This window comes from Lacerta agilis, chromosome 11, assembly GCF_009819535.1.
Source record: "Lacerta agilis isolate rLacAgi1 chromosome 11, rLacAgi1.pri, whole genome shotgun sequence".
Lineage (NCBI taxonomy): Eukaryota > Metazoa > Chordata > Lepidosauria > Squamata > Lacertidae > Lacerta > Lacerta agilis.
The window spans coordinates 54238865-54253797 of NC_046322.1; the positions used below are offsets into that span (position 1 = coordinate 54238865).

A 14933-nucleotide genomic window follows, 5' to 3' on the forward strand; every position below is an offset into this window, starting at 1 on the left:
CTTGAGAGGGTCTGCATGGAAGGAGACATTCTTTCAGATATTTGGGGTCTAAGTCATGTAGGTCACCGATGTGAGCACCTTGAACTAAAGAAATCCTGTTCTTTATGGACTAATATGTTGTAACATAGAAATGCTATGTGACGGCTAATGTTACCTCTTGCAATACATGGTTAGGAAACTTGAAAACTTGCTAAATTCTGTATATTCTGTGGCTCCTATGTGCAGTGTGTGTGTGTGTGTAAATCTACATATAAAACAAGATCCTTCTCTAGGAGGCCTAACTTGATGAAGCAAACAACTGCAAAATAACTTCAAGTCTATTTCACCTTGAAGAACCAGAGGAAGTACTTCCTCAAACGTGAGTCAATTTTTTAAAAATAGGATGCAGCCTGCTAGGAATTTATCTCCTCCACACCTACATAATAGAGCATTCAGAGTTCAGTCATACCTGCTATTAATAACACATCACCACTGGATTTACTGATACACTACTGCAGCCAATGTAAACCGATAATGCAAACATGCTGCATCTGATAAAACCACGAAGTATACTTCAGCCATGTGTAATAACACCTCCAGCATTATAAATTACTTTTGGAAAGAGGTGATATAAAAGGGATTGGGTGGGGGTTTAACCCTTGTTTTCTCCTGAAACTGCCCTTCTACATCTGCTTTTTTCATTTGCCTGTGTTTGGTTTCAGAATTTATCTCCATCCTCACCATCATTATCATGTATCTATTTATATCCCACCTTTTTCCCTGACAGGGACTCAAGGCGGCTTACAGATAAAACCATTAAACATTTCCACAGCTTGACCGATACTTCTTTTCCAGAAAGCTTAAAGTGTGTTTGGAAATCTTGTACTCTGCTTACATTCACAGTGAATAAGTAACATATTGGAGTGTAAAAGAGGTAAATAAAACACACCTTGGATATAGAATCGATGCCTGAAGACATATGAAACATCGTTAACGGCTAGTGAAGCTGGATAATTATTTCAGGGAGGGAGCTTTGTACTTTGAGGCGACATATTACTGCGCAGGTTAGTTGTGTTCCTCCTCAGAATCCACACCCAGCTCACGTGAAGTTCTACAAGGTGGTCAGAGTGGACTCCCTTTTGTCGTTTACATCTTTCTTTCATTCAGACTGGTAAATTAGGGCTGCCAGAAGTGTGGCTATTACTGCTTGGATTGGTAATGGGCATTGGGGGAGGTAGGACATGATAGCATGTTCACTTGTGGTTCTGCTTCAGCCAAATTCAGCAACAACAAGTGCTGGAAGAAAAAAGAATGTAAAAGGCAGTCCACTGGGATGACCTCATAATAATTTAAGTAGGTTGAATTGGCACCCTGTTTGCAAAATTTAAGAATTCCCAAATACAGACACGCTTCCACTTTTGCAAGATTGAATATACTGCCTTCGGCTGTACTTGAGGGTTGATTTCAAAAAATTCTGCTCGAAAAATGATTATGTCCCTGTGGAGATGGTAGTATGGAGTCAGTGGCTCATGTGCTTGCACTCTTTTATAAAGATTTGAGGAGTGAGGTTATTACCCCTCTATTGTTGTCCATGCCGGGTCGCTCAGCCATCGCTACTGTGTCTTTTCTTCTAGCAGATCAAGATGATCAGGTGACAGCAAAAACTGCAAGGTTTTTAGCAGGGGCAATTAGAATAAGATCTATTATTTGATTATTGATGTAAACCTCCAAAATGTAATCTGTATAGTTAAGTTTCTACCTCTATCTTCAGTACATTTTATTTTATTGCTATGGCCAGTGGCTGAGGCAAATAAAGATTCTCCTGACCTGATCTAAGCAGGGTGAACATTTGGAGTGTGTATGTGGATTTAAACCACATACACACATTTAACACTTATGCAAAAATGTGATGGAATGGTCCGAAGGAAGGCCCCACATGGAATGGAAATAGGAGGAAACTAAACTGGTCTGTTCATCCCAATAGCGTTTTTTACACCGACAAAGGAATGAGAGCCAGGGCCACACAAGACAGTATGTTGAATGCACAAAAGCATTTAAGGCATTTTTAAATATTTACTTTGAAAACAACAGCCTTTGGGAAGCAGGGCGGTAGGAAGGAGAATTAAGATAAGGGCTACAGTATGTGGTAAGGTAAAGGTAAAGGTACCCCTGACCATTAGGTCCAGTCGCGGACAACTCTGGGGTTGCGGTGCTCATCTCGCTTTATTGGCCGGGGGAGCTGGCGTACACCTTCCGGGTCATGTGGCCAGCATGACTAAACTGCTTCTGGCGAACCAGAGCAATACACGGAAACGCCGTCTACCTTCCCGCCGGAGTGGTACCTATTTATCTACTTGCACTTTGACATGCTTTTGAACTGCTAGGTTGGCAGGAGCTGGGACCGAGCAACAGGAGCTCACTCCGTCACAGGGATTCGAACCACCAATCTTCTGATCAGCAAGCCCTAGGCTCTGTGGTTTAACCCACAGCGCCACCCACGTCCACAGTATGTGGAGGTGGGTGTAATTGCAATTGGAGCTGCCCAAGTGAATAGCAGATGAGTTGTGATGTTGGGGATCACAACGCAGGAGCAAAAGTTTAACCCCCTTCTCCACATGCCAAACTGCTCTTATTTTTAAAGTAAAGGCAAGAGTCTTATCTTTTGTAAACCGCTTTGAGGGGTGTGTGTGTTTAAAATAATTAATCAAGCGGTACACAGTATAAATGTCATAAAATAAATAAACAAACAAACAATAATTGCATACACACACTTTATACAAGGTTGGTAAACCTGTAGCTGTTGCTTGACTCCAGCTCTCATCAGTCCAAGCCAGAACGACCAATAGTCAAGGATGAAGAGAGATAATGTACAACAAAATTTGAAGGGCCACAGGTTTTCAGCTGTTGAGGCAAGTCCTGTGTAGCAGTCACAAACTACTTCATTATCCATTTAGATCGGCTCCTGCACATGCTTGTCTTAAAAAAGCAGAAAACATTGCTACTGGTTTTCATCTGTCTGGACAGAATGACACACCCTATCTGCAAGAAGCTGATTTGGCTACCATTTGCCACATTATGAAAATTAGTGGTTTTCCAGAGAACAGAATAAACTACAGGTGGAGAAGAAAGCCAAACCCTACAATGTTTCAGAAATCACTCTATAGGTTGTGTACTAAATTAGATCTCTTCAGAACCCTGTCAGTCACTCACACTTAGTGGGCAGCAGTCATGGTCAGTTATGAGCCGCCATTTTAAATGTGCCACAATTCCCAAAAGCAACACGTTGGCAGCATTGTGAGACATGGTGGCTCACAGATCAAGTTGCCTGGTAGATGTTGTCACTAGGCCTTCAGCAGCATTGGATTTGAAAAGCAGTTGTTGTTTTTTATTCACTGGAAGTAATTGTAGTCAATGATTGCTGGAAGGGTTGGAAAGGAAAAACAGGAAGTGGGTTAGAGAAGGTTTGAAGAGTGTTTTTATATATGTTCAGTGTAGATTACATTAATTTTCTAACAGTTCAGCATATAAAAGTAGAAGACCCTATTTTCCAGGGACAGTCTTGGATTTACAGAAGCCACCCTGGTTTCCGATTTGATCCTGCAATGTCCTTCTTTTCCTTAGGGTATCACTATTTTCATTGGAGAAATGTTGGAGGGTATGAAGTAGGGAATGAACAAAATGAAGAGATCAGTCTTCCCTTCTACTTTATGTTAGCTGAAATACAAGCAGCAGCACAAACAAGATGTTTGATGGTGACGTGTTGCAGCTCTGAGTCAGAAGATGGAAACTGCAACCTTAACAAGATCAGCACTATCTATGTCAGTCCCTTGCTCCTTTTTGTCATTTCTCAGCAGGACAGTTGGGAAAGAAAAACACTAAACCTCACATTTCAGTCACATGATTGATTGTTGCACAAGTCATACTTGCTCTTCTTCACATTCTTTCAGATTGTAAGCGCCGCAACCCCAGGCAGGGCCCTACCCCACATAATCAATCACAATACAGCACCCCCATTTGAACAGCAATGCTCATCAACTTGGGGGGCAGCCCCCTCAAATATTTTATTAGGGGAACCCAAGGGATCTCAGCCCCTAGGAGTTGGCTCCTATGACATAGAACAGGGGTGGCTAACTCCCAAGAGACTGCTTCTTTTGGGGGGGGGCAATGATCTACCAGTGATCTACTGCAGACGTCCAGTGATCTACCGGTAGATCACGATCTACCTGTTGGACATGCCTGATATAGAATATGAAAATTAAAAATGGGTCTGTGGGTTGCCATTTTCATGGAACTACCTATTATTTAAAAGATAGTTCTCACTAACAAATAGGAAGCTATTAAGAATGATTGCTACTGCTGGCAGGCATTACAGGGTCCTCATGATGAAATCTGTCATAGTTTGATTTGCACACTCCCTTGCTGTGTGGCTTGTTGTGTGTGGCTGCGTGCAGTTGAACTTTTCTCAGTTCAAAGGTTGAAAAACAATTAGAGCTAAGCTATGTGGAAATGTCACTGGGTTTAACAGGACTTAATCTCAGAAAACACCTTACCTGTGTAGGCATAGGTCTGGACTAAAATGGAACGCTGATTCAAATAGGTGTAGGCCAGCTTCCTTTCCTTGAAGACAGGAGAGGAACATCTATCTACCTATGGAGATTGTTGTTGTTTAGTCATCTTAGTCGTTTTCGACTCTCCGTGACCCTATGAACCAGAGCATGCCTTGGAAACTCTTTCTTCTCAAAGCTTCTCCTTTTTTTATATCCATGGAACCTATGGAGATACTTATATATTATATACAATAAACAAACAGGTCCTCAAAAGGGCCACATTGAGGACCTTTGAAAATTTAACTTTTCATGCTCTGCCAAAATATAATACTTCAGACCCTCCAAAGGAGCCAGACCACCTGGCTACCAGACCTCTGTCAAAACAAGTATATTCTGCCAGAGGAAGATTTGTTTTAAGTGCCTAATAAGGAATGCCTTAAGGATTTGTAGGGTGAAAGTACGTATTAAAATGAACACAGAAAAAAGAAATCTCGCTGCATTGAAAAACTATCTGACTTTTAGAAGACATTTGAAAGCAGCCTATGTAGGGAAGTGTTCAATGTTTGATGTTTTACTGTGTTTGATCTTTTAATTTGTTGGAAGCCACCCAGAATGGCTGGGGCAACACAGTCAAATGAGCAGCATGTAAATAATTTATTACTACTACTACTACTACTACTACTACTACTACTACTACTACTATTATTACAAATTGAAACTGGGAGATTCCTGTCCAAAGATCCCTGGAAATTGAAACCGAGAGCCCATACTGATAGGAACTACTGCTGAAAAAAGAAAGCTTAATCACAAATTACTTTTTATGCACTCATGAATGCAGCACATATACCATTTGCAGAAAGCAATCCTGGATTCTTCTGTCTGGTGATGGTGATTCACTCTGCATACTTAAGCAAAGCCACACCCTTCACTATCACTGCTGTTTCCAACTCTGCAGAATCAGCACTTTTTGAGGAAATTAACACAGACCTTGGCCAGAAATTATTGTATTTACACAAAAAGTCATTTCCTCTTCACACACTTAAAAAGATGATTCAGCAGAGGAAAGTCTTCAAAAACATGTTTGCATATGTTTTCACCTTTGTGTCTTCCAGAGTCCTCCTCTAGTGTGAACAAGCTATTTAAAGGGGGGCGGGGAGCTAGTTCCCTTTCTGTTTGACTTACTTGCAATATCCAAATCACTACCAGAAGCAAATGACATCCTTTATCCTAAATGTTCTAGGGATGGCTCACAAATCACAGTAGACTTTGGAAGAAAGGTGGAACATAAATGTAATGGTGTCTTCCAGGTTGGCATGCCTGCAGGTTAAAAAAAAACAGGCCATGCTTAAAGGAAAGCCTACCCAGAGACCAGCAACCTCTTAATATAAAAACTACAGTGAGTAAAATAGCCCTGCAGAGTTCACAGCTGCTACTAAAAAGTCAAGTTGTTTGAACCAACAGCTAGCAATGCTCAGTTTGCTGGTTGACATGAATGCAGCTAGGAAATGAGGAATGATGAAAAAGTTGCAACAGGCAACAATTTATTTGTAAAATAAAAAAAAACTTTAAAATTTTACTACAACAAAGATTAAGGAAAAACAGTATTAATATATATACATACATTGTATATGTATATACACATAATGTATCTTGTACAATTAAAATTACATGCTTTTCATAACAGAAGTGTCTTGATCCCTCATACCAATTTCTCTTACTGCAAGAAATTCTTGCTTTCCTCAATTAATTTTTTAAAAAATCAAACTTTCAAGTATAAGAAATAAGCACACTAGTATCTGAAAGTGAAAAAAACATTTGCTTTGCACAAATGATCACTGTTAAGTTCAGAGTAAATCTGTTTAGCTAACACTTGTATATGTGCCTTGGTGAACTTTACAACCATGTAAAATCTTTACCTGAGATATGTGGAAATAATGGAAGGTGCAAGTTCATGGGGGTTTCAATTTTCCATTCCACTTCAACGGAAATAAAAACTGATAATGTCTTAATGTTTGTACTCGCATGGTATTCAACATGAGAGCTCTTCAGCAGAACAATTTTCATGTTACCAAGTATCTTAAAACTCCAGAAAAACACAAAGGCAAGCACCACTTGTAACAACCAGCATGCAGACAGTGAAATAGAGGTAGCATTGTCTTATAGCTTCAACAGGATCACTTGATTTTAGCCACATTATCTTCTGCAAAAGGCACTCACTTTTTCATTTCTAAGTCTGGTGTTAAAATTGAAATATGCTAGCATTGTTTCACTATAAATGTTTTGTTTTTTTTTAATTAAACAAGCACGATATAAAAGGAGAGGACTTAGGAAACGAGCTTTGTATCACTACGTAGGCTTCTTCTGTTTGGAAAAAATGATTTTAAAAACCTCTAGGTACCTAAAAGCTAGAGTCCTCCCAGTTAAAACGCCAGTATTTAAGCAGCACGATGTAAAATCAGAAACAAACTGTGAAATACCCAGAAATACACCAGCCTTTTATAACTAAAATAAGAGCAAGAGGTCACAGTAAAAAAATAAGATGATTGGTCACTTAAAAATTGATGCTGGGAGGCAGTGGCCACCCATTAATGTAGAAACTTATAAATACATACAAAACTGTCGTACTCAATCCTTTGTAGCGCTATCTGCTATTAGAAAAGTGTGTGCTTTCTTGTGTTTGCTTTTACCGAGAGACAACTGAGCTAATTGAATTATAAGATGTCCCACTGTTACAGCTTGAAGCATAGGCTTCTTGGCCATTCACATCTAAACTGACTCTAAACACAGAGGATGCTTTCATTAAAAAGTCAGCCGCATCTCTGCGCCCCAGTTCCCTCAGTTTAGACATTAGGGTGCCCACAGTACTTTCAGGGCTATTTCCCCATTCCTGCAGCAGAGCATAGGATGGGCTTGGGACAAAGTCATTCTGACTCCCATTGTTTGTATTATATTTCGCAACCAGATCAGGAAGGCCCAAGTTCATAGCAAGAAGGCACCAGTCCTTGCCCATGGGATCAGGTGGATCCAGAAGTCGACTCAGTTTCCTTCGTGTAAGCAGATTCAGATCAGACACGTGGATATCCATCCCCAAACTTCCCTGTGAATAGACATCTAGACACCCAAAGCACAGTATACTGCTAAAGCTTTCTTTGTAGCCACCCATGGTATTAGTCAATGAGGTCTCCTTTTGACTTTGTGCACGGAAAAAATCTCTCGGGTGGTAGATCATTATTGGCTCATGGCGTTCCCTCAGCTGCTGAGGACTAAGATAGTGTTTGACTGTCAGGAGTCCTGGTAATGTTGTGGCCATCAGGTTATCAATCGTACTGCACACAGAGTCCAGGAACAGGCAGCATTTTATCTTCTCAGTTTCCAGGCCTCTAACTTGAACCTCAATACCCTGACCATTGTTCACAAGCAGGACAAGGAGCTCAGCCCCACGGTTCACAAGCTTTGATCCATTGATCCACAAGCGTATGTCTGCATCTCCCTCTGTGCTCTGTTGATGGATCCATCTACAAAGATTCACCTGAACTTTGTGGAATATCCCGCAAGGCAGTGGGGTGAGGTGTTCCACAGGAACAATTCTGACACCACCATAAATCATAACTTCATCCTCCTCATCAGCCCAAGACCTATGGAGGCTATCCGTCTTGATTAAAGCAGGAATGTCAATCATTGTTCCACTGCTGAGATCCCTGGCACAGATGTCCATAGCGTCCAAGATTTGTATGAGTTCTTCTATATCGCTATCTGGGACCAGGCGCTGGATGTCCTCTATAGTGTAACGGCCTCTGTAGTGATGGAGGGCCTTGGGGTTCTCCACAGACAGGAGTCTTCCAAGCACATTTGAACACAGCCAGCGAGGATCTAGCAGAACAACATCTTGGACTGTCTCGCTTTGCATGATATTGATCTGTTGAACAGAAGAAAAGCCACAAGTCAAATCCAAACACGAGAGAAAGGAATAGCTTTGCAGACATCACAGCTTTAGCTGTAAGAGGACTACAGGCTCTCATATGGTCCATTATCTACATCCAATGAAAAATGTGAATTTGAGAAAGGGAGGAGAGCTTCTCCTTGTGCTGAGTTCTCTGGCATACAGCACTTAAAGGACAGTGCAGACCACAAGTTATGGCTGGGTATCAAGCTGAGCCACAATTCATTCACCTCTTTCGATGGCCAAGCTGCAAAGAATGCAGTTACCTATAGAATTAAAATTGGATTAATGCAGTTTACTTACTTCTCCTATACTGTGTAGCTGCTGGGCAATGTGCCTCAGCTCATCTTCACTTGCTAACGGGTTAAGCTGATCTTGCACATCATACACAAATTGCTGCAGTGACATGAGCTGGTTGGGTCCATTCACTTTTCTCCATGAAGGTAGTGTGGAGACTATTTTTTCACACAAGTGTGTCATGGGCGGACATGTCTATGAAAAACACCAGACTGGACATTAGCTCTAATTGGAGAAGGTAAACTGTTATCTTTTCGCTTAAAAAAAAACATATGCCATCAATGACTCATATGCTGGCAGGAACAGACCCAGTGTGGTGGAACAGAGTCACAGAGCCGCACTTCTGAGACTGGTGTTACTACAGCTTAGCCAGATGGGTCTGTGGCAGGGCAGGTGTGATGCTACACAGACACAACAGCAGAGGCAATCTGCTGCTGCCACTGGTGCATCTGCACAGTCTCTACCTGGCCAGGTAAGCTGAAGTACTGTGAGGGCTGGCTCCATGGCTCTGCCACACCTCACTGAATGCTGAAGAATAGAGCATTGATTCTATCTGGCCATTTATACTCCTCTGTTGATAATGATGCTAGAAGTTGAAGTTATTTCCACAACTGATGCAGCCCTAGCAAAACTGGCTTGCATGCTCATTCTGCTTAAGGTGAAGGCTGTGCTATTCTGTCATTGCCATTTCAAGGTGATGCATTCCGTAAAGGAATGCAAGAATGAAAGAAGCTATCAAATCACAGATAATGCTAAGTACTTAGTCATAGTCATTCCTGCTCCAGGCATCATGTAAACTGTATTGTTTTAAAAAACAACAACAAAGAAACCCCAAAGCACATTTGTCATGTGAAAGTATGCCACAGTACATTATCCTCAGTTTTTGACGAGACAGTTAACAAGCCTTTTCTTTTATATTACAAACGTTTCATAAAGACAACACAACATGTTAGTATGGCTTGCATAAGCAGACAGGCTCTTTAATGTCTTTTTAATGGAAAAACTGTGCAGTGCCACGAACTTTTGGGAACAAAACAAACCCAGTTTCTTGGCACCATTTGCACAAGTTAACAGTATGAACTTCCAAGTGCATGCATATGCTGCAGAAAAAGTGCAGTAAAATGATCACTAGTTTAGCTGAGTGGTTCTGGCAAAGAAGGACCAGCTTTTCACCACAACATTACAATCTATGGAACATGTGAAAGCAGGAATCAACACACACTGCTTAAAAGGGGTTGCATTCTTCAGAATCCTGCTTCTGGCGAAAACTCACACTGAAACGAGCTGTATAGTTGCTGATGCCTGTTTGACAGCAAGAAGCACTGTTAAATACTTAATTCTGGGAGCGAGAAACATTTTATACACCAAAAAAATCTGGTGGCAAACGCAGCAGTAGGAGAGTGTCAGAATTATGCAGCGGAGGAGAGATAGTTGATCTACACAGAAAAGTATGCTTCTGTATGTATACTATGTTTTTTTTAAAAACAACAACAACACATGATTGGATGGCAGGCAAATTAGTCCCTCTTTCAAATTTGTTGGAAGTGAAAGCGGCTGAGTAAATGATGTGCAAAATTAAACATAGAAGCAGTGAGACCACCACTATGGTATGCTGTGTAAAATATGGGACTAGGACCAGTGTTCAAAACTCAGTAGGTGACCTTGGGCAACTCATGTGATATGAGAATAAAGTGGAATAGCTCATTTATTCCACCATGAGTTCCTTGGAGGAACGGCAAAGTATAAATGAAGAAAACAAAGATGACTCTCACTGAAAGGTTGAGACTGGTTTGGTCACGTGCAATTCAAGAGGCCCAAAGCTTTTCAGAAGAACTAGTTCAACACTGCAGACACATGTTTAAAAACTTGCTATACTTCAATAAAGTATTTATTAGGCCGTTTTTTTGCAGAATGAGACAAGTATATTTTCTATCTAAATTTACTTGCCCTTTTTTTACAAGGCGTAAGAAAGAGCTGAAATAATTTATGGGCTCGTGATCTATTTAAATACTTCTTGCTCACCACCAGAGGGCACTCAGGCCGATGAATCTAATTTATCCCATACAGACCTTGTTTGTACTGGATTCACATTTCTAACTGCCTTCCTTTCTTCCCATACTTAAAACCACAAGGCAACTTCATAATTCAAGGTGCACTCAAAATGGAAATACTCTCATGAGGCTTGGGCCAATGGATGTAATAAGAAGACATGACTTACAGAAATAATTTGACTACGTAATTCTTGGAGGTGGTTGCGGAGAATCTTCATATCTTTAGAACCAGATGCCCCAGCATCCAAAATAAATAATCTGTCTAAAATGTGAAGGTCATTTCCAAACCTGAAAGGAAAAGAATAAATAATCTGTTTATCATTTTACAGTACTGCATCCATCTTTTTCATTCTTATTCCATGTATTAATTGAAGCAGTTTGGCGAAGCGAGTTCTACTAATATCACATATCTAGTAAAAACAACAACTTGCAACTTGATCCTATTTCTATATACTCTGATCCTTCCAAATTTAGTGGTGCTTATCCCACAGTAAATGTGCATATTTTTGTGGTACACAGTGCCCTGGTTTAGTTGAAACTACACTGACTCCCTCATGCATGAGGGAAGGAAATTGAAACCTTCCCATTTTCCCTTTTGAATTAACTGCAGTTTCCCATTATGCCTGGACTTAAGAAAGCTGTGGGTTACTCTAACCGTGCTCACTTCAAACACGATCTGAAAACCATGGCTTAATGCTGCTTTGCTTGACTCAAGAGTTCATACAAAATAGAAAATGGACGTCTGTTCGAAATGGAAAGCAAGCAGATGCTTGTACGTGGAAGTAGGGAATGCCTGAGCTCAGAGTTTGCTGCGGCACATTTTCTTAATGAAAATCCATTGTTTTAGACATTAAAAAAAAAGAATGCCCAGGATTTTTTACTTATTTTATATCTACTGATTTTTGTATATTTTTTTTTACTTTTGCTACAATAACTGCTTTTGTTTCTGATGTTTTTGATCTGTTTTATATTTGTTTTATGGTTCTCTTTAGTTAAAGATAAAAAAAGGAAATCCATTGTTTCCTTTCTGAGTCTGAACCAGTCCAATGAAAGGTGTAGATTTTCTTTATTTGTATGCAAGTACAGCCTTTTCTCTTTTTTTAAAAAAAAAGCTTAGCTCAAGGTCTTAACATCCAAACAAGTTTTAAAATATACGAATTTCTTAGTAAAGCAATCGTTCCTTTTTTGAAAAATACAATTCCCCCGTCTTACCTGTTCCTGATTTCTTTCAGAAGAGATGTATCTTTGTCATACTGGAACTCTCCTCCAGCAGAACGCGGAAGATTGACAATGTCGGCATGAGTAGCCACCAGTGCAACATGTAGTGGGTTTTTTAGCTTTCCTCCAAATGCTTCAGGAGAAAAACAAACAAACACAAAGAAGACTCTTGAGGGGAAAAGCTTTCTCTTCTAATAGCATGTTTCAAATGTAACATTTCATGGTATGTTAAATTGTTATAATTAGTTGACCATTTGAACTTGGACCAGCAGCTTAACCACGGTTTGTTAACCATGAACAAACCATACCTGTAAGCCATGGTTTGTTACTGGTCTATAAACTTTGGCTTAGCGTTATATGTGAACCTTGCGCTCAAGTCAGGGATTGAATAAATGTTTCCCCAAATTTAAGAGGCTGAGTCTGGCTAGTGTGATTACATTCATAGCACAAAAAACAGACGTTCATCATTCCAAAACAAAATTGATGGTCCATGTCATAAAACAGAGACATATTATAAATCACAACAAATCTTTGTAAACCATCTATTTCGTCTCTAACAAAATATATATTTGGAGAAGGGGCAATGCTTTTTTCCAGCTACAGCTACTTTATAAAAAGATTATCCAATGAAATGACCACACTACTCTACAATACTATGGTTGAGATTATTATAGGCAGGAAACAAATGATCTAAAAAACATTCATACAGTGGTATGAATGCAACTTTACAGTACTTACACAAACAAAGAATTCTCACATAAGTGAGAGTTAAGTAGGAAAGCCTGGGAGATACCATGAAAAAGAATGAGAGAGAAAGAGATACAAATGGGATATGAATGAGGTAACAGCACTGAACACAAATCTGTACAGCCTGCTTGCTTATACATCATCTTGGTAAGATGAAAATATTTTGCCAAATTTCAGAAAATACTGAATTTAACTTTATTGCTATTACCTGTATTGTGGCACATACTCTAGAGGCAATACCACAAAAATCCGTATGAGCAAGGGCCATCATATGCTAAACACATACATTCTTCAAATGCAAATTACAGATAAGTATACTTCAGACTTCCATGGAACATAAGCATGCCCAATACAATCCTTGGGTTCTGTTTTGTGCTCTTCGTAAATTCTATGCAAATCTAGAACACCCCATATCCCTATATTGGTTCCAGTGCAAATATAATCTTTATGCATTCTAATGCGTAGCAGGACATGTACTTTGCATGCAGAAGGTCCTATGTTCAATTCAAGTAGGACTGGGAGAGAGTGCTGTCTCAAACTCCAGAGAGCCACTGGAAACCAATGAAGACCAGAGGTGTTGTCAGATGACAACTCCCATTAGCTCTGACCATTGGCCATGCTTGCTGGGGCTGTTCAGCAACATCTGGCAGGCCAAAGGTTCTCTACCCCGATGTAGACAATGCTAACCTAGATGGACCAATTAACTGGTTCATCTTATATTCATAACAAGCACTATGGTCTTTGTTAAACCGTCAGTCCCATGATCGTTTAATTAATGGCTTTGTTGCACACAATTCAGCAACTTTGCTGTTGATGAAATGAAGACAGACATCATGGCTTTGTTCTTTCAAAAAACTTCCACAGTAGGTGAAGAGTAATTTATCATAATGAAGCTAGATTTATGATGCTAGCTAAACATATATATTTAATACTTCTCCAAAACATGGAGCAATTAAGTTCATTGGTATACCCAACTTTAAAGCAACATGCCCAGTTAAAATAGTTGACCAGCGATCTCATTTAAGAAGTATATTGAACAGCAAAGAATTCTAAAAAAGTTACTGTATTTTCCGGCGTATAAGACAACTGGGCATATAAGACGACCCCCAACTTTTCCAGTTAAAATATAGAGTTTGAGATATGCTCGACTGCAGATTCTCCACCCAGAGTATAAGACGACCCCTGACTTTTGAGAAGATTTTCCTGGATTAAAAAGTAGTCTTATACGCCAGAATATACAGTAATTTGTATGAATCAAGGCAGTAGAGTAAAAAGACGCATGGAATGGTTCAACATAACTCTACAAAACCCTACAAAAAGAAATACTGCTTTTTCTCTCCACGTTGAAGGGCTGGCAGAGATAAAGGACTTGTGGCATACCTATGGATTCTTCGACTGGAACAAGAGATTTTAGGAAACTAAGCCAAAAGGTCACTTGGTTCAACTGTATTTCATAGGGCTCTTCAAGACTAAAAAGTACAACGTGAACTGAGGTGGGGTCATTTGCAGCAAAATAGTCATAGCAGCAGAAATACACAGGATTCCCAGAGAATTCCCACACACTGAAATCACCAACTCCTGCAACAAGCAAATATATATTATCAAGACATTAAGTAGAACAAGTTTCACAAACATTTTTATTATTGTTGTTGTTGAAGTATATTATTATTATTATTATTATTATTATTATTATTATTATTATTATTATTATTATCTATTATATTCAGAGGCTGCAATCCTGATCACAGCTACATTTACTGATTTCAAAGAACCGAAGCATGCATACTGGGTGCAAGACTGCTGTCAAAATTAGATACTGTAGGTTTATCCACTGAAGAAATTCAAGTCTTTTTTCCCCACAGTGGGTCTTACACTAGAAGACCAACTTTTCTCCATAACTTTTCTGTAAAAACTATAGAAAACATGGCACAATACACCTACCACTAAAGCTGTAGTTTGTGCAGAAGTACATGTTAAGACCACTGCAGGAGAGTTAATTGCTAAAATATTAAATGAGTAATTTTACTAGTTTTGCCTTGTTTGACAGAATCTGAAGCATCATATTACACAGGCATATTATTGTGCTATATAAAGTGTCAAAACAGGAGGTTTTCTTTTTCAAAAAAATCCGAACTGGCCATTTTGTTTCACAAG

At 39.5% G+C, this 14933-nt stretch overlaps 1 protein-coding gene across 2 annotated transcripts in view; it reads right to left on the reverse strand.

The window, feature by feature from the left end:
• Window positions 1-6081: 6081 nt before the first annotated feature.
• Window positions 6082-14933, reverse strand: part of DAPK1 (death associated protein kinase 1) — a 76358-nt gene continuing 67506 nt past the window's right edge. For both annotated transcript variants that reach the window (XM_033164784.1, XM_033164783.1), the window contains exons 22-26: window positions 14160-14357; window positions 12027-12165; window positions 10982-11102; window positions 8770-8958; window positions 6082-8442 (exon numbers count right to left, since the gene is read on the reverse strand). In XM_033164784.1, coding sequence (XP_033020675.1) covers window positions 7210-8442; window positions 8770-8958; window positions 10982-11102; window positions 12027-12165; window positions 14160-14357 — 1880 coding nt within the window. In that variant the 3' untranslated portion in view covers window positions 6082-7209. The remainder of the gene's footprint in view (window positions 8443-8769; window positions 8959-10981; window positions 11103-12026; window positions 12166-14159; window positions 14358-14933) is intronic.